The following is a 20,889-nucleotide window of genomic DNA, read 5'->3' as shown; positions in this document are numbered from 1 at the left end:
GGTTGAACGGTTAGAATTTTAGCAGAAGTAAAAAATGAAACAATCTCATGTATCTGTACAATATTGTTTCTTACTTTTCACGTTGAGGTACATGGACTTGCTGACATCGGCTCCCACGTCATTGCTGACCTTGCACAGGTAATAACCTGCGTCCTCCTCAAGAACGTGCTTAATAAGCAGTGAGCCATTCCCAAGCAGCTGGACCCTGAAGCCAGAGTTTAGAGCGATGGGTTGAAATTGGGGCACCCCAGCACCTGGCACAGAGAGAGAGGAAGACATCTTCTAGACAACCCGCTAAAAAACTTCAGTTACATAGTACTTTTCCTTGTTTTACCACTGGCAATTATTTATTTTTTTAATTAATGACATGCAAAGTTTATTACAAATAAAAAGCTACAGTATCATTTTGTACTGATTTATAGTAAAAAGTTCTAGATACATTATATATCTATCTATATTTAGAGTTTTCTTTCTATATATTCTTATTAATATCAAAAGTTATCAAGTTATAATTTTGATTTGAAAAACAAAACAAAAAAACAAGAAAATATATTTCAATTACTGATGTTGACCCAGTTTACCTGGATTACAATATATACCCTGTTATATACCCAGTTTACCTTTTCTCATAATAAACCTTAAAAATATATAATATAAATCTTATTAATAAATATTTATATTTTTATATTTTATTTTTCATTTCAAATTTTATAAATAAACAAATGGAATAATATAATATAATATAATATAATATAATATAATATAATATATACTGTATAATAATTTGGGATCAATACTAATTATAAAAAATAAATATGTAGTGTAATAATATAATGTTACAGATTATTTACATTTCAAATAAATGCTGATCATAATTAATGATAACAAATGTTTTCTTTCTATATATTCTTATTAATATCAAAAGTTATCAAGTAATAATTTAGATTTTGTTGTTAATCAAAAAAACAAAACAAGAAAATATATTTCAATTACTGGTATTTCTATATTATTATTATTATTATTATTAAAGAAGTTTTTTCTCCACTGGCAAAAAAAAAAAAAAATTATTTATTTGGCAACACTTTACAATAAAGTCCCACTGTTAACTATTTAATGCATTAACTAACATTAACTATAAATGAGCAATTTGTTGCAGTATTTATTCATCTTTGCTCAAGTTAATAAAAACACAGCGGTTCATTGTTAATTTATGTTAGCTCAGGTCCATTAACTAACATTAATAGATGCAACTTATGATTTTATTAATGTATTTGTAAATGTTGGAATCAAGATTATTCAGTGACTTAGAAGTATTTTTCACAGTTAGATTGTTAACTAATGTTAAGAAATGGAACGTTACAGTAAAGTGTTGTCACTTATTCTTGAAAATGAAAAAGCTATCCTCGAAATAGCCATGAAACCAAATTTCAGAGTATATTGTTACTTTTATCATCAGGGACCACACTGGGCCCTGGAGCTATGACTTACTGCAGGGCCCCATCACAATAATTATATAAAGCTTTAAATAGGATTTTTATCCCATGTCAAAATTGTAGTTGCACTGAAACTTCTGATTTTTTTGTTATCAATTTCAATATAGCAAAAAATAATACTAGCCTAAGTAAAAATAAGCTTACTGAAGACCAGTAAACGGTCACAAATTAGGCCACAACAGAACAAAAATAAAGCTGCTGTTGCCATTAGTCATAAAACAATCTGCCTTCTTGAAAAACTTGAAGCACTGAATAATAAATATTATATTGTATAAAGAAAATGTTCAAATAGATTGTCTCACTGTATAAATTCAATATACATTCATTCTTCTTTATTTTACAAAAGTGATCCAGTCAAGGACGCTAAGTGATTTTCTTTCTGATGTTTGATTTACATTATTGACACTAATGGCAACAGCAGCTATATTAGGCTGCTTTAGAGGAATAGTTCACCCAGAAATGAGAAATCTGTAGATGTTCTAAACCTGTACGTGATTTCTTCTGCTGTTGAACACAAAATAATATATTTGGAACAATACTGGTAACCAAACAGTTGCTGCATGTGCCCTCACGACTTATATGATAAAAAAAGCATTATTATCTAACACAACTGTGTTTCCCAAGTAAATGTATACTGTTTTAAGAATGTTTATATATATTTACAAGACAAAATAACAATTAGGAAAACTGATTTTTGCACACAAGTTTACAGTTGTCAATTAAGCCATGTACCTTTTGAGTATTTCCACTCAATAGTCGGCCGCGGCTCTCCATCCGCAGAGCAGTTCAAGGTGACAGATTTACCATAGATTCCATCCTGGTCTTGAGGCTGCACTTTGAACCTTGGTGGAACTACAAAAAACCCACATATTCCCATTCAAGTTCTATCTTTTTTTATTTTATTTTTTATTGTAGTCCAAAATAAGATGCTAAACAAGTAGTCTTACCTCTAACAATGAGCTGACTCTGGTATTTGACGATGGCGGCATCATTTTGGGCAATGCAGGTGTAGGTGCCATTGTGCACTCGCTGGAGGTTGGAGATCCGCATGGAGCTGGTGAAGTCGATGTTGTCGATGGTCACCCCGAGGCTGGCGTTAATGGGCTTTCCATCTTTCTCCCAAGTGATAGAGATGGGAAGGTCACCTGAGCGCACAACGCAGGGCACGAAGACGCGATGGCCGATGGAATAACGTGGGAATTCGAAAGGCTGGATGAAGGGAGGCACTGACGACAACCAGAGAACATTGGTAAATATTGCTATACCAAATGAACTAGCTAGTCTAATGACATCATTTCACTCATTTTATTCCAGAAGTCAAGTATCGCTATACCTTTCACAGTGATGTGGACGCTCTGGTTCTTGAAGAGCTGGGGCTGAACCAGCACATGGCAGCTGTACTCTCCTTCGTCCAGTTCTTTCTGCACGTTCAGCAGCTTCAGCGTGCCATTGTTCTCGAACGCCCGTTGACGGTCATTAAAAGGGAGAAGGTTGGAGTTCTTGTACCATTTGATGGAGTAATATGGGTAGCCAATCACATGGCAGTGAATGTACATGTCCCGGCCAGCTATTGCTGTGAGGTTTTTCATTGGTCGTATGTCAGCAGGACCTTCAGGGTACACAAAAGAAACACTTCTCCTTAAAAGAATATTGACATTGGGATGAAAATCCAATTGGCAGTAAATGTAGCACAAAAAGTATAAAGAAATGTAGATTTATGGTTTATGGATGAGGGCCTTTCTAAGATCAAAGAAACAGAAAGTAAACGTTTAGCATGGTTATTTTGATACTCCCAAATGGCTTGGTTTTCACACATTTCATCCCTTGTGTTATACTGAAGGTGCACTTCAAACCTTAATAGTATATTTTAAAATATAAACTGTACTTGAAATTAGATAAAATCACTGAAGTAAAAAAAAATGTTTCTTTCTTTATAGTACATATTGTTGAAAATATCCTATTCTGTGTGTGGTCTGCAAACTCTAATTAAATTAAAAACTAGAAAAATAAAATGTGAGTTGTGTTTGTCAGTGCAAAAGTGATACTGGAATGTTTTGGGTGGTTGCCAGGTTGTTGCAGAATTGGTAAATCTAAAATTCCAACATTTGTTCTAAAGAAGGGAGAGATAAGCAGTGTAAAATATAAATCATTGATGATGAAACACTCACACAAAAAGTAAAATGATCACAGTTAAAAATCAAGAAACATAGCGTTAAATGAAAAGATGTTAAAATTACTTTTAAGAACTACAGCCCCTGAAACCTAAAAATAAGGTTCCAAAAGATAGTTTTATAGCGATGCCATAGAAAAACCATTTTGGGTTCCCCAACATTTCAAAGAATGAATAAATCAGTCTGCCTGTCTCTCTGTCTGTCTGTCCATCTGTCCATTACACCCGCTTGTCCACTTAAATTAGAGAGATGGTCCTCACTACAGAACACAAGATCCAGATCCAACTCCTCCCACCGTACATGTACCTAAACATATCTGTATCCACCCCCTAGATGGATCCAACCATTCCCCCTGGATCTTGTGTTCTGCAGTGAGGGGCTATAGAAATTACTTGGAACAATTTGTCGCAGGAACTTTTTCCCCTAATCCTGTTGCTGTCTGTGTTTTTTCATCGCATCCAAACTATTGTGTAGAATAAGCAAATAGTTTGGTGATGGAGGTCTGCGCATGTTTCTCAAAACCAAGTACGGAAATTTCTGACTTGCGTCCTCAGCAGTTCGGACTTTGCAAGTTTGACTCTGGAGTGTGAACTCCCAAGGATGGGATGACGCAAGTCCGGTTATTCCTCAAATAGAACAGCAGCATACTTGACAATTTCAGTCAGCTCGCCTTGGCTACTGCAAATTTTTCTCACTGTTCTGTATTTACAATTATATCTATATCAATGTATTTACAATGATATCAATGATATTTTTGTTTTCATTTAAAGATATGAATAGCCTCAGAAATGTAGTTCAAGGAACGTACATACAATACAAAGAAACAAAATATATCAAACATTGCCTCTTTTCATTTTCTTTTGAACAGATTAATAGATTAATAGAATAAAGACCAAAGATTTCCTGTTAGACTTACTCAAACTAATTTTATCTTATGTTTAACCACTACAGAGACATCAGAGCCAACGGCAAATGTCAGAAGGACTAGCCGAGTTCAGGCTGCTTTCATCGGGAAACATCAGCACTCAGTGTCCTCTGATTGCGTGGAGCTCACGTCTCCAAAATCAGTGAAGCACATTTTCAAATAGACGCTGTCTTTATAAGTAAACCACAGATTTGATTTTTAAACAACTAGTCAGTATATACATGCCAGGCCAGTATTCTGCGATGTAACTTTGTAAAAAAAAACCCACTATGCATCTGCACAATAATGATATTATTTTCAAAAACTTGCGCTTTGAAACTATTTTAAAAAATTGCATTCCCAGGTCTCAAAAACGCATTTTATTTTATTATATAAAGACTGTGCTGTGTAAATGCCCCTCTTATTATAAAGAATATGTTAATAGCCTTTTTACACTATTAAAATTATATAAAGACTGTGCTGTGTAAATGCCCCTCTTATTATAAAGAATATGCTAATAGCCTTTTTACACTATTAAAGAATCTTCTATAGAGAGTTCAATGGATTTTAAAGTTTCATCAAGGGACCACTGAAGCTAATAAACAACCTTTATTTTTAAGAGTGTGGTTGGAAACCCACATAAGAACAAAAATGCACATCAATCCATATGAAAGAGGGAATATGGACAAAAAGCAATAAAAGAACAGAAAGCACAACAGAAATAAAGCAAGAGCAGATGTTAGTCAGGCCCTCGTCTCATGTACGAACTTGAGATAAGCAGAATGAAATATATGTGTGTGTTTTGGAGGAGTTGATCTGACAAGCACCTCTTACGTTTATTCGAGCCTGGTAGGAGACCATCCCCGCCGAGTTGTTGCAGGTGCAGCGATAGACCCCGCTGTCCCGGACCTGGGTGTGGGACACGTTCAGGTAGCTGACCACATTCCCCTCTGCCGTTATGCTGTGACCGATGCGGTGCCGACTGTCCTTTGTGACAACGTCATCATCCAAGGTCCAGGTAACGGCAGGCTGTGGAGTTCCTTTGACATGACACATCAGGGAGACGAACTCGTTTGGACCGACAACTTTCTCGCTGAAGGCGGACAGGATCTTAGGGGTTCCATCTGTGGATAAAGTTTAAGTGGACTTTATTAAGTTTAAGACTCCGAAAAGAACCAAAATTAAAAGGTCGGGATGGTGCTGACCTTCTAAAATGACTTGCACAAAATCCTGAGCTGACATTTTGGCCTTCCTGGCAAAGCACTGGTACACTCCTCCATCGCTCTTCGCCATCCCGTCCATCACAAGGTACTCCTTATTGATCCCGTTCATCTGCACGTTGGTGCCGGTGTTGATCTTGTCGCCGTTGCGGTACCACGAGAGCTCGTACTCATCTGAGCCAGTCACACTGCAGGTTAGCGACACTTGGCTACCCACACTGCCTTTCACCTTTCGCGGACTGACCACCACTTTAAGAGGTTCTGGAACAACAAAGTGACATTGCTTACGTTAACTTTATCAATGAGATATTTCAAAATCAATAAAAAAAAAAAAACTTGAGTTCTACCTTTTACCGTGAGACGACCTATGACCTCTGTGTTCCCAAAGCCATTCCAAACCTCACACAGGTAGGTGCCGGTGTCACTGGGCTGGGCTCTCTCGATCAGCAGGCCTGTTGCGCTCTGACGGAAACGGGAGTCTGATTCTAGTGGTCTGTTGTTTTTCAGCCAGCGGTATTTTGGTGCTGGTTGTCCAGAGGCCTTGCATGGGAGCTCCACTCTGTGGGACGCCATGACCTCCCGCTTCTCAAACCCATCGATGATTGTAGGAGCTGAGTCTGTTGGATCTATAACAAGAAAATTGTTCATTTAATTTATTTTAGTATGTAATTTTATTCAATCTGTCCACCTATCCATCCAAATTGAAATGGATCTATATATTCATCCATCCAACTATTCATCCATCCATCCACCCATCCATGCATGCATCCATCCATCCATCCATCCATCCATCCATCCATGCATCCATCCATCCATCCATCCATCCATCCATCCATCCATCCATCCATCCATCCATGCATCCATCCATCCATCCATCCATCCATCCATCCATCCATGCATCCATCCATCCATCCATCCATCCATGCATCCATCCATCCATCCATCCATCCATCCATCCATCCATCCATCCATCCATCCACCCATTCATGCATCCATCCATCCATCCATCCATGCATCCATCCATCCATCCATCCATCCATGCATCCATCCATCCATCCATCCATTCATGCATCCATCCATCCATCCATCCACCCATTCATGCATCCATCCATCCATTCATCCATCCATCCATCTACCTGAATTAACCATTTTCAATCTTACATTCCCACAACGTCAGTTGAAATCTCACAAAACATGTTTAAAATCTAGTGGAAATTGAAACCCACAAACTTAGTATCATTAGCCATAGCTCAACTAGAAAAGCATGACTATAATATACCATGAATACTCTGCAAGTCACTTTTTACTAATTTTACTAAAGTCTCCTTGTAATTTCACTGTCAGCGGTCGGTAGCTGCTAGTCTAGCTAACACAAACAAGTCTCTGGCTTTCAATGAAACTTTAAAACAGCAGGAATGATGAATGTCTGATCTGACAGACTAATAATATAACATTAAAAACTTTTACCTGGCACAAATAGCCGTGCGCTGTTGCTCTGTCTGGTCTCAGATGTGTAGCGATGTCTCGTCATGCAGCGGTAGTTGAATAATTCGTCCTCCTTCTGCACATCCAAGATGTACAGGGCCCCCGTGGATGTTATGAGAAATCGAGGCCCTAAAATCACAAAATACGATATAATTAGGGCGAGGTAAACATCTTTGTAAACTTTAATTAATTGGTGAGCGTTAAACAGAGTTAATCAGTAGCATCTGTATGTCTCAATGAGACATTATGGGCATGGTTAACAAAATCTTGTTTTGGCCATCAGCCTCAGTAGGAACTCACTGATTTAGTGCAGCTATTCCTGCTCGTCACGTGCAGATTTGATTGGCCCGCTGCTCGTGTACCAGTAAGTACTGATTTCATGCTAATGGTTTGATAACACCGAATATGCAGGTCGTAAAACTTTATGAGGAATAATGTCTGCCAGGGCCGCCACATGCTCTGCCATGCCTCTCAGAGGAGACGTCTGTGTCACATTTGATTGGAAATGTCATTTGCTCTCTTTTCTACGCAATGACTAAAATGGAGGGGTGGAATTTGTCTCACTTCCTGTAACAAGAACATATCGCACAGGCCTCAAATAAGAAGGGAATTCCACTATATGTCATTTAAAGCTAGAGAAGCGCTCCGTTGTCTAGAATTCCCACACTTCTAAATAGAATTGGTTTATTAGAGTGTAGAGAGTGACTATTTAGAGAAATATATATTTTATAATAAAAAGATTTTAAATAGAATTTATATTTTAAAAAATTCTCACTCTCATAATGCATTTGGGTCGTGATGCATTACGTAAAACATTCCAAAACGTTTTATTAAGGGAATCAAATTTACAAAACCTTTTAAGACCCTCAAAATATGAAACATTATTATTATTATTCCAGATTTTTTGTAATTAAATTGTAATGGATAAAACTGTTTAAAAATACAATTTTATTCTGGACCAGAGTATGGAGTACCATTAGGTGTCTGTGGGATTACAAATTTAGAAAATGTTAAATCTAGGTTCCAATATAATAGCAGACTTTTTGGGGTAATAAAGTTGACACCCAAGAAGCTCAAATCAGTAAAATCAAGTGTCTGAGACATTAACCTTTTGTCTTTGTGCTCTTCCTTGCCATTTGGCTTTTTAAGCTCAAGACACAGCTGTGCCTTTTGTCTCTGATACTGTCAGGCACCTCTGTATTTAAATGGCACTGTTATGCTGATAAGATCAAAGATGGGAAAAAGGCCAGTATCAGGCTGACCCCTGTATTGCATTTGCATGCTTTGTTTAGGTTTTTCACCACCTCTGTGTATCCCACCCCCTTAAAATGTATAAAACTACAATGTCTTAAGGACAAGTTAGACCTCTTGATGACTGCAGCGCCACGCAGAGCGTTCTCAATAAAGAATCCTGCTGAAGATTACCCAAGAGTCTCCTGGTCTTCGTTTCTGAGTTCCCAACAGTTTTTGGTGCCGTGACCCGGATAGAGCTTCTCACCTGAATCCAGATTGAAACTGCAACCTCAACAAAGATCAGACTTCATTCCACACTGAATCTTTCTGTACAACCAATGGTTGGTGAGTGTACCTCTATCCAAAAGAACCTTTAAGACCAGAACAAATTTGTTAGCCTCTGCACCGTCAGAGAAGAGTTAACAGACAGCTGTAGGGTTTGGTTAACTAAGTGACCCTCTAAAAATGACATTTTAGAGATGAAAATAATCCTCTGTTTAGCCAGGGAAGATTAGCATCACATGCTAATATTTTGCTACCCTCTGTGTCTCGGCAGGGAAGTTTAGCATAAAGTGCTAAAAGTTTGTGTTAAGTGACCCTCTAAAAAGGATATTTTAGAGATGAAAATAATCCTCTGTTAGGCAGGGAAGATTAGCATCACATGCTAATATTGTTCTACCCTCTGTGTCTGACAGGGAAGTTTAGCATTAAGTGCTAATAGTTTGTGTTAGAAGTGTCCTTTTGTGTCAGAAAGACATTACAAAATGTTGAGAATGAATCCTAAACTGATTCCAACAACTAAGAAAGGTGGACTAGCTACTCCTTCATGGACAGACAGTGAGTTCAAATCATTGTTAGGACAGCACATGGACTCAATAGTGACAGAGTCAGTCAGATTGGATTTGATAAAGAAATTTGGTATTGATCCAGAAAAAGTATGGTCAATTGAAGAATGTAAAAAGGTACTAGGATCATGTATTCGCAAAAACAATGCGAAAGGCATTATCTGCTGCCACAGAGAATTTGGTTTAGCACTAGCTACGCAACATTCTCAGCGTACCTCAGAACTAGAGGAACAGATCAAAGAGCTCAGAGCCAGAGTATCCTCTTTGACTAAGAAACTGAATCGCAACAAAGCTGCAGCAAAAACTGATGTGGAAGAAGTTAGTCAGACTGATAACAATTATCCTGATTTACAAGCTTTCTTTGAAACAGATGTAGCCATCCAGTCAGTAACTGATGTAACTGTAGATTCAGTAAAGGTATGTGGTGCGAGGAGAAGATCTCAGAGAATTGAGGAAACTGAAAGTGTTCCTGCCAACTCTTCTGTTGTCCAAGTACAAACTGTTGCCAAAGGGCTAAGACCTAAAGATATAGAGAGACTATCCCAGAGCTTACCCTCTGTACGCACAAACTTTACTGAATTCAGAAGAGCATTGATCAGCAAAATGCGTCTCTATGACATGTCGTTAACAGAAGTCACACAGCTGATGTCACAAATACTTACTGAATCTGAATTCAACAGTTTTGAGTCTGCTGTTACTTCTGAACTACAACATGCCTGTAAAGATGAATTGAGAGAGGGAGTTCTGAGAGAGTTAAAGAATATTGTTGGACCAAAAGTGGATTGGTCAAAGGTCACTAGTTGTGTACAGAAGGAGGCTGAAACTGTGAGTGAATACACTGAAAGGTTTTGTCAGTCAGCAGTAACTTACAGTGGAATAATTGATGATTCTGAAAGTGTGTTAGAGGACAAGGGACCATTAGTTCGCATCTGGTCAGATGGCCTTGTAGCTGAGTACAGAAAAGCTTTACCATTCTTAGATCTAACTTGGTCTAACAAAACTCTCCGAAGTAATCTAGACAGTTTAGCTGCTTGGGAAAGAAACTCTGATGTCAAAGCCAGAGTAAAGATTGCAGCAGCATCTTTTCAGGTCAAAACAGAGAACCGACTGAAACGTAGAAGTTCTAAGAAGGAGGGCAGTTGTCATTTTTGTGGTAAAACTGGACACTGGATGAAAGAGTGTAGAAAAAGTAAGAAGACATTAAGAGAAATGAACAGCTTTACTCAGCTCCTACTCAGTCTACTTACCACTCTGAATCTGCCCCTCCCCACGTCACCTAACTGTTGGAGCAGCTTGCTCAGGTGTTAACTGTAAGGGCTGTGAGTGCTTAATTTCCCCAGTAATGTACAACAAAGATGAAACATCCTTTGTAAAAACGTTGACTCACTTCCTTTCATTGAGAGAACGTTAAGTACACTCACAGCCTTCAAAGCTATACTAAAGCACACTCCAGTCACTCCTATTCTTTTTGGGTTATGATGTCTTGTTAAGACTGATGTTTCATTAGAGGATGGAGATGTCACCCAGTTAAGTTCGCACAACAGCTACAGGGACAGACTAGGACACACACAGACCAGTGAGGAGCCCAGGGAAGAACCGAAGTGCAACAGGCCTCGGGGGCCAACCCTGTGGTGAAGACTTCCTCATAGGTTTCCCCTATCCGTAGTTTTATCCCCACCTCACTGGTCCATAGGTGTCAAATTACTTAAAACTAGTTTGAGAAAAACACTATACAATCACCAGACTTAAAACCACTATACGATCAACAGAAGTCTAAAAATGTCTATGCATGAATACTGCTGGTCTGCTGTTTCTTTGTTTTCTTGTGTTGCAGGTATGTGTGCATGAGAAGTCATTTCCATATGTGACATCCTGGTGTAAAGCATCACTTCAGACATCCATGAACAAGCTTCATGAGGACAAAGAGTCATCTGAGTGAATCAACATGCGAAATGGACTACAGAAAACAGACTTCACAGCTATTCGGATGCCATGGACTTCAAGACTTCCACTCTTATGCTACATGATTTTTTTCTGTGTCATCATGTAGTTTGTACAACGTGTTACCATCCATGCCATATGTGTCAACAGTTATGGTTCTAAAAATACACCTAAGTAAATCTAGTATAAGACACAGAATAAGTTAAACGTGCCTGTAACCTTTTCAAGTTACATGACTGAAGATGGGGCTTGTGTTAACAAACATAGGCCATAGAATGGACTTATGAAAGTTTAAATTTGTATTATGTGAGAGTTATTAGAACTCTCAAAGGGAGGACTGTGGGATTACAAATTTAGAAAATGTTAAATCTAGGTTCCAATATAATAGCAGACTTTTTGGGGTAATAAAGTTGACACCCAAGAAGCTCAAATCAGTAAAATCAAGTGTCTGAGACATTAACCTTTTGTCTTTGTGCTCTTCCTTGCCATTTGGCTTTTTAAGCTCAAGACACAGCTGTGCCTTTTGTCTCTGATACTGTCAGGCACCTCTGTATTTAAATGGCACTGTTATGCTGATAAGATCAAAGATGGGAAAAAGGCCAGTATCAGGCTGACCCCTGTATTGCATTTGCATGCTTTGTTTAGGTTTTTCACCACCTCTGTGTATCCCACCCCCTTAAAATGTATAAAACTACAATGTCTTAAGGACAAGTTAGACCTCTTGATGACTGCAGCGCCACGCAGAGCGTTCTCAATAAAGAATCCTGCTGAAGATTACCCAAGAGTCTCCTGGTCTTCGTTTCTGAGTTCCCAACATGTCAGAAATACTTTCTGTAAAATTATCTATGAATTATCACACACTTTTGGGACTGAATTTTGTTGATTAACATGAATGTGTGCGCTTGATGATGATCCACTGCAGCATGAAAATTTGACCTTTTTTTTACCGGAAAATAATTTATTTTTTTTATCTGAAAGTTTATGCAAGTAAAATTTATTTATTTAAATTGAAACCTAATATTAACATTGTTTTGTTAGAAATAAAAACTGTATGCATGCTTCATACATTTGGACTGCTATACATGTAAATTGTAAATTTAAAATTCCAGTGGTTAATACCGGTAATTCTCAGATTATATGTTCTTACAAATTACATACAATTACAGTATATACTCACATTTATTCCAAATATATATCATATACTGTCTTTTAATATACTTTCTTCATTCACTTTCATTGTAAGAAAAAAAAAACAATACCAAGAGCACACTTTACTATAGAAAGAATGGTTTGGAACAAGCTTGTGAGTAAATTATAATTTTCATTTCTGGGTGAACTATTCCTGCAGTGCAAAATCACAAGCCTTAAAGAGCAGCTACAAGAATGATGCTTCCCTCTAGATTACAAATATTCAAATGCCCCTGTGAGCTGCTCCTGATGCTCTTGTTCTCCTGTGGGCTTTGTCTGGGCTATTTTCCAAAAGAAGCTCCATTTTATTACAAAATGCCTCTCTGTGAGTGTATTTATGTGTATGACAGTCTGTTACTGTCTGTGTGTTAAATCAAGTACCATAAGTAAACAGTTTAGCAATGAATAAAAGAAGCTACGTCGAGCCAAAAGGCGAGATGCAGCTATTGTGAGTTCTGACCCAGTTAGAGATGACACACCGCAGATCTGAGGTCCTGCAGGCATTGCCAGTCGTGGACTTAATGTGGAGTGTGACGAGCTACAATTTACACAGCGAGTGGGTGGAGAGAGAGAGAGAGTCAGAGAAAGAGAGAGAGAGAGAGAGAGAGAGAGAAAGTGTTCGTTTTGTCTAAGCAAAGATTAATGAGCTGTCTGATTTTTAAACCACTAGCACAAGGAAGTAAGTATCTAAATGTAAAATTATTTGATTGAATTGGAGTTAAATTTACTTTACTCTGGTCCTTTTTATATTTAACCACACACACACACACATATATACATATATATGTATGTAAATGTATAATCGTCTTACAATTAATGTATAAAAGAAATAAAAAAAGTAATCTACATATATTTATATACATTAAAATGATACATACAAACATATTGTACACACATTTAAAAAAACCGTTTAAAATAAAACAATTAAGATTGTAATTTAAACAAACATAAATAATCTTTAACAAGTTATATTATTACACATTACTATATATTATTATTATTACGTATATTAAAAAAAATATATATATATATATATATATAACAATCTAATTGTGTAATTTTGATAATTTATATTATTACATATTAGTATATATTATTATTAAAATTATATATACATACACACACATATATATAGGCTACTTTATAAATGTAAGAAATACAGTATTTAAATTTAAATTAATGGAAATAAAACATTATCAGAAAAATATGTATAGTACTTCACAAATTATTAATAACACATACATACAATTATTAATTACTGAAAAATTTAACATTATAATTCATATGTTATACGTTATAAAAATGCATAAATTATAATTAAACAATTGTGTACATTATAAAAATATAGAATTATAATGAGATATTTATTAATTTGGGACAAAAAAACGGAAAAGACTAAGAAAAACCCATCACATCACAATCTCCGCTCATTTTTCCCATCCCTTCAGTCCGAATCATGCAAGACACATCACATTGCAGAGATATGCGAAGTACTTGTTTATCCGTTCCTTTGCATGTGAGCAGTGCTAGTATAAGACAGCTTGTCTTCAGTGACAAAAGGAAAATAACTGTGTGTGTATGTGTGCATACTGCAGCAAACACACACACACACACACACACACACACTTGCGCGTGCACTTCTCTGTCAGAGCCCGGCTCTGCAGCTATCTCCCATTTACTTAAACATACACTTCAGCAGGAGTAAATTACATTTCTACAAAAAGTCACACTTAATCTGCTGCTGTATTTGTCTTGAGAATGAGGACAAAATGTTTTAGGTTATTTAGAATGAGATTATTAACTCAGTAGCACTGCTTTCCCGTGCCGTTTTGTATTTGAGATTGTGCAATGAAAGGCCAGGCGTTGAGGACGAATACACTTACAGAAGAGCCGATAGGGGAGCCGTGTGCCCCAGTTTCTTAATCTGATAGCAGGAGCTCTTGAGGTGCTTTAACTGTGTCGAAATGACAGGTAACTGGTTTCCTTTCTCTTTCTGTAAAGCCGATTTCTCAGTTTCTCCCTCTAGCAATCTCACATTTTCCCCCTCTCCTTTAAACACAGTAGCAAAGCCAGGCCACACAATGCCTTCTAATGCATATCCCACAATACAGTTTCAACCCCTTAACTTTACACTCTGTAAGAGCAAGGGAAATTCAGCTTTTCATTGTAGAGTTATCACACACGTGTCACCCTAAACGACACACGAAAACACTGAGCGGAATCAACTTGAATCTGTTCCCTTGGCTCTGAGGACATCCTGTAAGGTATTTGAGCAGTTAATTGGTTTGTGTGTGTGTGTGTGTGTGTGTATGTGAGAATGTGTGTGTGTGAAAATGTGTTCACTGAACAATGGCGTGAGATCAATAGTAACGATCCAGCTCACCTCTGACAGCGGCCTGTCTGCAATGTGAACTACAAACATTGAGAAGTCTGATTCACTATAGTCAATGTAGCCATTCATAAGAAGTCTTCACATCAATGTGAATGTAAACTTCACATGGGAAGTCGTGGCCTAGTGGTTTGACTCCTAACCCTAGGGTTGTGGGTTTGAGTCTCGGGCTGCCAATGCCATGACTGAGGTGCCCTTGACCAAGACACTTAACCCCCAACTGCCGCATCATAAATGGCTGCCCACTGCTCCGGGTGTGTATTCACGGTGTGTGTGCACTTTGAATGGGTTAAATGCAGAGCATTAATTCTGAGTATGGGTCACCATACTTGGCTGTATGTCACTGCACTTCACATCAAGCATTGTGATAAAATAAATATTTAGCTAACTGTTGATTATGCGAATCAGTTCAAAACAATGATTCATCTGTGAATCAGACATCACTTATAATGAGGTCTAACAAGTCACTGAATGATTTTTGTTTACAGTTTCTCTTGTTCTGTGAGATGATTACACTGATGTAAAAAAATCTGGAGATTTGTAAAATATTTTTGAAAAAAGTTATTTAACCAAAACCGCAATATTGTGAAATATTATTACAATTTAAAATAACTCTTTTACACTTGATTATACTTTAAAACGTAATTATTTCTGCGATGACAAAGCTGAATTTTTTGTGTGATTTTAGAAATTATTCTCTTATGCTAATTTGCTACCTAAAATATTTCATACAGTAATATTTAAAACAGTTAACATTTTAAAACTACTTAACATTTTTGTGGAAACCGTAATCCACTTTTCTCAGGTTTCTATGATGAATAATATATCCAAAATGATTAATATTTATTTAATATATATATGTGTAACATTATAAATGTCTTCACTCTAATCTTAGATTAATTTAATGTATCCTTGTGGAATAAAAGTATCAATTTCTTGAAAAAAAAAAAAATCATACTGACCCCAAACTTTTGAAGGCTATGTATAGCACACAGATGTTTTAACATACACATTTAGTCCCTGCTTCGCTTGAAGATTTTGTTCTCATAAAATCATGGGCTAATTTATAACAACACACACTTTATTACAATAAAAATGCTTTATTTACAATAAACACACTGCCTCAATCCCAAGTCTTTTTTGGAAATGATGACCATCACAATCTTCAATTAACCTAACCTTTTAGGATGACCTTTTAGTTCAGGTGATTTATAACTCCAAACACCTCAAAAACTAAGCTAAATAAACACTTGAGCTTCCATAGATCAGGAGTTTGATTCATTCTTAGTAACCAGTAGTAGCACAAAAGCAAAATACAACTCCTCTTGTGAGACCACATTATATGAAATAATACAGGGGAGAGTTTCCTGGAAAATAAAACAAAAAAACAACGAAGTGAGATACCCAGGAGTTTAATAAAGCCTAATCATGCTAATAAGTGAGCTTCAGTTTGATAAGTGTCTTTATCAGGGAGAGAGGGGGAGAGAGAGAGAGAGAGAGAGAGAGAGATGGAATGCAATTAACACTTTTGTCAGAGAGTGAGATGTTGACAGCAGCTGCTGTTGTCAGGGTAACGCACTCCATCCTGATACTGTACACACTCTCTCTCTCTCGCACACACACACACACACACACACACACACACACACACACACACACACACACACACACACACACACACTCCTCTCTGCTCCCTACATCTGAAGAGGACTGATCTTCTATCCAGCTGTTCATACAAACATTCATAATGTCTGTAATATGTTACAGTACAGCACTGGTTTAAATCAATGGATTTACTGTAAACACATTCATAGTGATTGCTGCACATCAGCACACCATTATTATTCGGGACAATATATCATATTTCTAAAATAAATTAATCACTCTGACACTGTTGTTTATCTGTTTACTATAAATAAATAAATAAATATATATATATATATATATATATATATATATATATATATATATATATATATATATATATATACACACACACACACACACACACACATTCACATTATATTTTTTACACCATGACACTATGGTCTTGTGGTCTTTTTTATTACAAAAAATTTAATTATATATATAATTATATATACACACACACATTTCTATAAAATAAAAATAGAAATTAGATTATTGTTATTTTCATTATTGTAATTGTCATTATTGATTTTTCATATATATATATATATATATATATATATATATATATATATATATATATATATATATATATATATCCTATTTAAACCAAAATGTGGTTTAAACCAGTGTTTAGTATTCAGTGTATGAATATTGCTCACAAGGCATTATACAGCATTATTAATTTATTAAACTGTATTAATTATAGGCTACAATACAATATCAATTTATTTGTTTTTTAATTTGAACATTTCTACATAACATGGCTAACTTCCCAACAGTTTGAGGTTTGATCTTAGCATCCCATCTCAGTGATTATTAGCAGCTAATAGCAAATTCATCCAGCTGAGTCAGGGAACACACACTGAGAGCAAATCTGGATTAGATATTCAAACAAGCCTGCCCCTTAAAATCATTTAGCTTCTCAGCTGCGAAACGAGCGATTGAAAACAGAAGCTCCATTTGTCTGATATCTCTTTATTATGGATGAGAGGCACCGTAATTCAAAGACATTAAATATTCAAGACTGAGTACGAGAGTGAAGGAGAGAGAGAGTGATGAAAAAGGGTAGAACAAGACAAATGAAAGATAGATGGACAGATGAAAGCTTGCGACAGTAAGTGTGAGAGCATGTGTCCTTGCTGTTGCGCTCAGTTCATTAAACTCCCAGAAAAAAAGAAAAAAAACTGCCGCGAACTGAAGCCTATAATGTCAAATCATGTGCTAAATTAGATCCTGTTAATCTTTTATAATGCTGCTTACTGGGAAATGAGTTTAATTTACAGTGAGCAGTGACAATAAATCAGTATAGCTTTATAGACTAAACTTAAAACAAATATGTTAGCTTTAATTTGGAGGAAAAAAGAAACATTTTCCAGCTCAGCATGGCAGGTGCAATGACAAGGTCATGTGATCGATTCCTGAGAAGGCATATACTGATAAAATGCACTTTGAATGGACAGTAAGTCGCTTTGGATAAAAGCATGTGGCAAGTGCAATGTTAATGAATAGGTTTCCGCTCCGACACTCACAAATTACAAGATACAGAATCTCTGTCAGCTTAAAGGATCCAGCGGCCCTCAAAGTGTTTTCTGTTAAATGGATATTTGATGACCAGGTTTATTTGCAAATAATCCTTGTGCACCTTTCTCTCTCTTGGAGTCAGTGGAGAGATGAAGTGTGATAACACCCTGTCAATTATGCTCAGGTTTTAATTGCTCCAGGGGGAAGTTTCCATCCCCTCGTGACTGCTGGCAGGACTGCCATCCCCGTCAGAGTAAACAGGAACAGACGGCTACGTGCATCTTGGGACTTCCGGACAACACTTCCCCATGTCAAATAGACGCACTAGTCTGCATACAAAATGACTGACGATTTTCAAAAAGACAAAGCAAGTGGATTGTTGTGTCCAATTGGATTTTTAGTGAATTACTTTTTTATTTTTTTTTGTATAAAATGTATATTAAAATTTAGAATTTGTTGTATATAAAAAGGAAATAAATAACAAATAAACAATTTACTGTTTAATACATACAATATTTACATTTATGCATTTAGCAGACACTTTTATCCAAAGCAACTTACAGCGTATTTAGGCTAACATTTTTTTTTAACTAACATGTGTTCCCCTGGGAATCAAACCCACAACCTTTTGCACTGCAAAATTCAATGCTCTACCACTGGAGCACTATACAAAATACAATTTAATATACAAAAATATATTATATTTTATAAATATAAATAACAAATTTATAATTTGTTGTATATTTGGTGTAAATGAACAAAAAACAAAAACAAAAAAAAACATAAAAACATCGACAAACCAATTTACTTACTTTGTCTTTTTTTATTGTAGTATTTTTATTAAACACTATCCACCAAGTGAGTCGCACTCTCCCATGTAAAACTATCTATATACACCTGTATGTATTTATATTTGAAAACAAAAAAACATAATAAATGTGTAAGATACAGTCTCAACATTAACCGTAGCAAATTTGAAGTCTCTAACTCAAACTCTCTAGCGCCACCAAGTCCAAAATGTAACTCATGTTTATTATTTTTGAAACTTAAGTCACAGAAGGAATTTTTTTTTTCCTCTGAATCCTTGGCTCATGTCGAGTTGAATGAACACCAAAATGATTTTTTTTTTTTTTTCGTTTTTTGCTATTTTCAATTTTTCGTAAAACATCCTAAGCCGTTGCGCCTATTTTTAAAAATAGAAACAGATCGTCTTCAAACCATGCTGGCAAAGGTTATGGAATTCAAGTTGATTCTTCAAACAATCCTCGAATAACGCGAATACATGGGTGATGTTGTTCATCAACAAATTTGATGAAATGCACGCAAAAATGGATCTGAGGCTATAACTTGGTGTTTGTTATAACAAGCATGACATGGGACTACCTGCAGTGTTTCGGCGCTGTACCCCCTAGTGGTCAGGACATATGAAAGATGCATATTTTTGCTAATCATTTCTGACCATGAATCTGGTCTCTTTAGATTGGGGATCATGCCAAGTCAGCCATTTTGCATGTCTGCCATTTTGAATTTTGTAGTAAAATGCTATATTTTACGAACGCAATGACGTATCATTACGAAACTTGGTGTGGGTCATCAGCACGATGCCCTGAAGGAGCCTGAGAAGTTTCGAGACAGCGCCACCTAGTGGTAAAATCAAATATTCACATGCGTATAACTTAGGGTGTGGTCAACTTATTTTCACAGTAGTCACTTTTATAGACTTCTGAGTCCTTGCCGAGTCCAGTAATACCAAACATGCCAGGTTTTGCCTTAAAGTTTGTGCAACGTTGCATTTTAAGACTTGAAAAACATTTTCAATATCTTAGAAACCATTCATGATAGTAAGTGGCAAATAAATGCAAGCAAATTCGGCAATCAGACTTTTTTCTGTTCTCATATATAAAAATGTCTATATCTCCAAAACAAAAGATATTTTCACCAAATTTGAACATATGAATGGGCACACTCTATGAAAGTACACATACAAAGATTTGTTGGGATTGTGCCACTTGGTGAAACTATAATTGAACAAAATATGAAATTGTCATTGACTCTAATAGATCATTATGATATAAAATGCTATATTTTATGAATGCATTAGTGTACTATTCTAAAACTTTCTATGTACCATCAAGACCATGATCAGAAACACACCAAGAGGATTTGATTAAGCCATTTAATCAAGTGATAAGCCATTTAATCAAATTACTAGAGGTTGTATTTATGAATTTTCAGCCATTTCAATTGCAATCATCCTAACACTGCTTTTATTACTCATTTGGTCTGACGCTCCATGCCATACTAAGCTCCTCAATTTGCTTCTGGAGTGCTTGGCCCCATAATTGCTGTTTGCAGCTTTATTTCATTATTATTATTATTATTTCTAATTTATTATGAAATATTGTTTGTCATTTATGATTACAAACAATTACAAAATATTTGTAAGAAAATGGGTTGCATGCTCCCATGCTAAACTCATTGTGACACTATGCAGCTGTGGTCTTATGTGTGTGAGTTTATGTGTGAAAGCAAATTAGTGCGTGTATGTGTGTATTCTTGTTTATGCTACATTGTGGGGACCAGCCTGCAGTCCCCACCATAGAAAGTAATTATAAAAATTTTTAAATGTTGATTATCTGAAAGTGTAACAATGCAAACAGGTTTTCAGTAAGGGGTAGGTTTAGGGTTCGGTTAGGGGATAAAAAAATATTGTTTGGTCAGTATAAAAGGAACAGAAGTCTATGGAAAGCACCCACAATTCACAGAAACAAATGTGTATGTGTTTGTGTGTGTGTGTGTGTGTGTGTGAGAGCAAACATTTTTTTTTAAATGGTAAATGTAAATTATAA

General features: G+C 36.2%; 1 protein-coding gene across 2 annotated transcripts in view; it reads right to left on the bottom strand.

The window, feature by feature from the left end:
• Positions 1-20,889, bottom strand: part of dscama (Down syndrome cell adhesion molecule a) — an 85,595-nt gene that overhangs the window by 27,037 nt on the left and 37,669 nt on the right. For both annotated transcript variants that reach the window (XM_026273994.1, XM_026273995.1), the window contains 8 exons: positions 7,256-7,402; positions 6,136-6,414; positions 5,774-6,049; positions 5,396-5,692; positions 2,827-3,102; positions 2,441-2,719; positions 2,226-2,345; positions 75-254 (listed from right to left, as the gene is read on the bottom strand). In XM_026273994.1, the coding sequence (XP_026129779.1) occupies positions 75-254; positions 2,226-2,345; positions 2,441-2,719; positions 2,827-3,102; positions 5,396-5,692; positions 5,774-6,049; positions 6,136-6,414; positions 7,256-7,402 (1,854 nt within the window). The remainder of the gene's footprint in view (positions 1-74; positions 255-2,225; positions 2,346-2,440; positions 2,720-2,826; positions 3,103-5,395; positions 5,693-5,773; positions 6,050-6,135; positions 6,415-7,255; positions 7,403-20,889) is intronic.

This window comes from Carassius auratus, chromosome 10, assembly GCF_003368295.1.
Source record: "Carassius auratus strain Wakin chromosome 10, ASM336829v1, whole genome shotgun sequence".
NCBI classification, from domain to species: Eukaryota; Metazoa; Chordata; class Actinopteri; order Cypriniformes; family Cyprinidae; genus Carassius; species Carassius auratus.
This window is presented reverse-complemented; position numbering and strand designations above follow the sequence as displayed.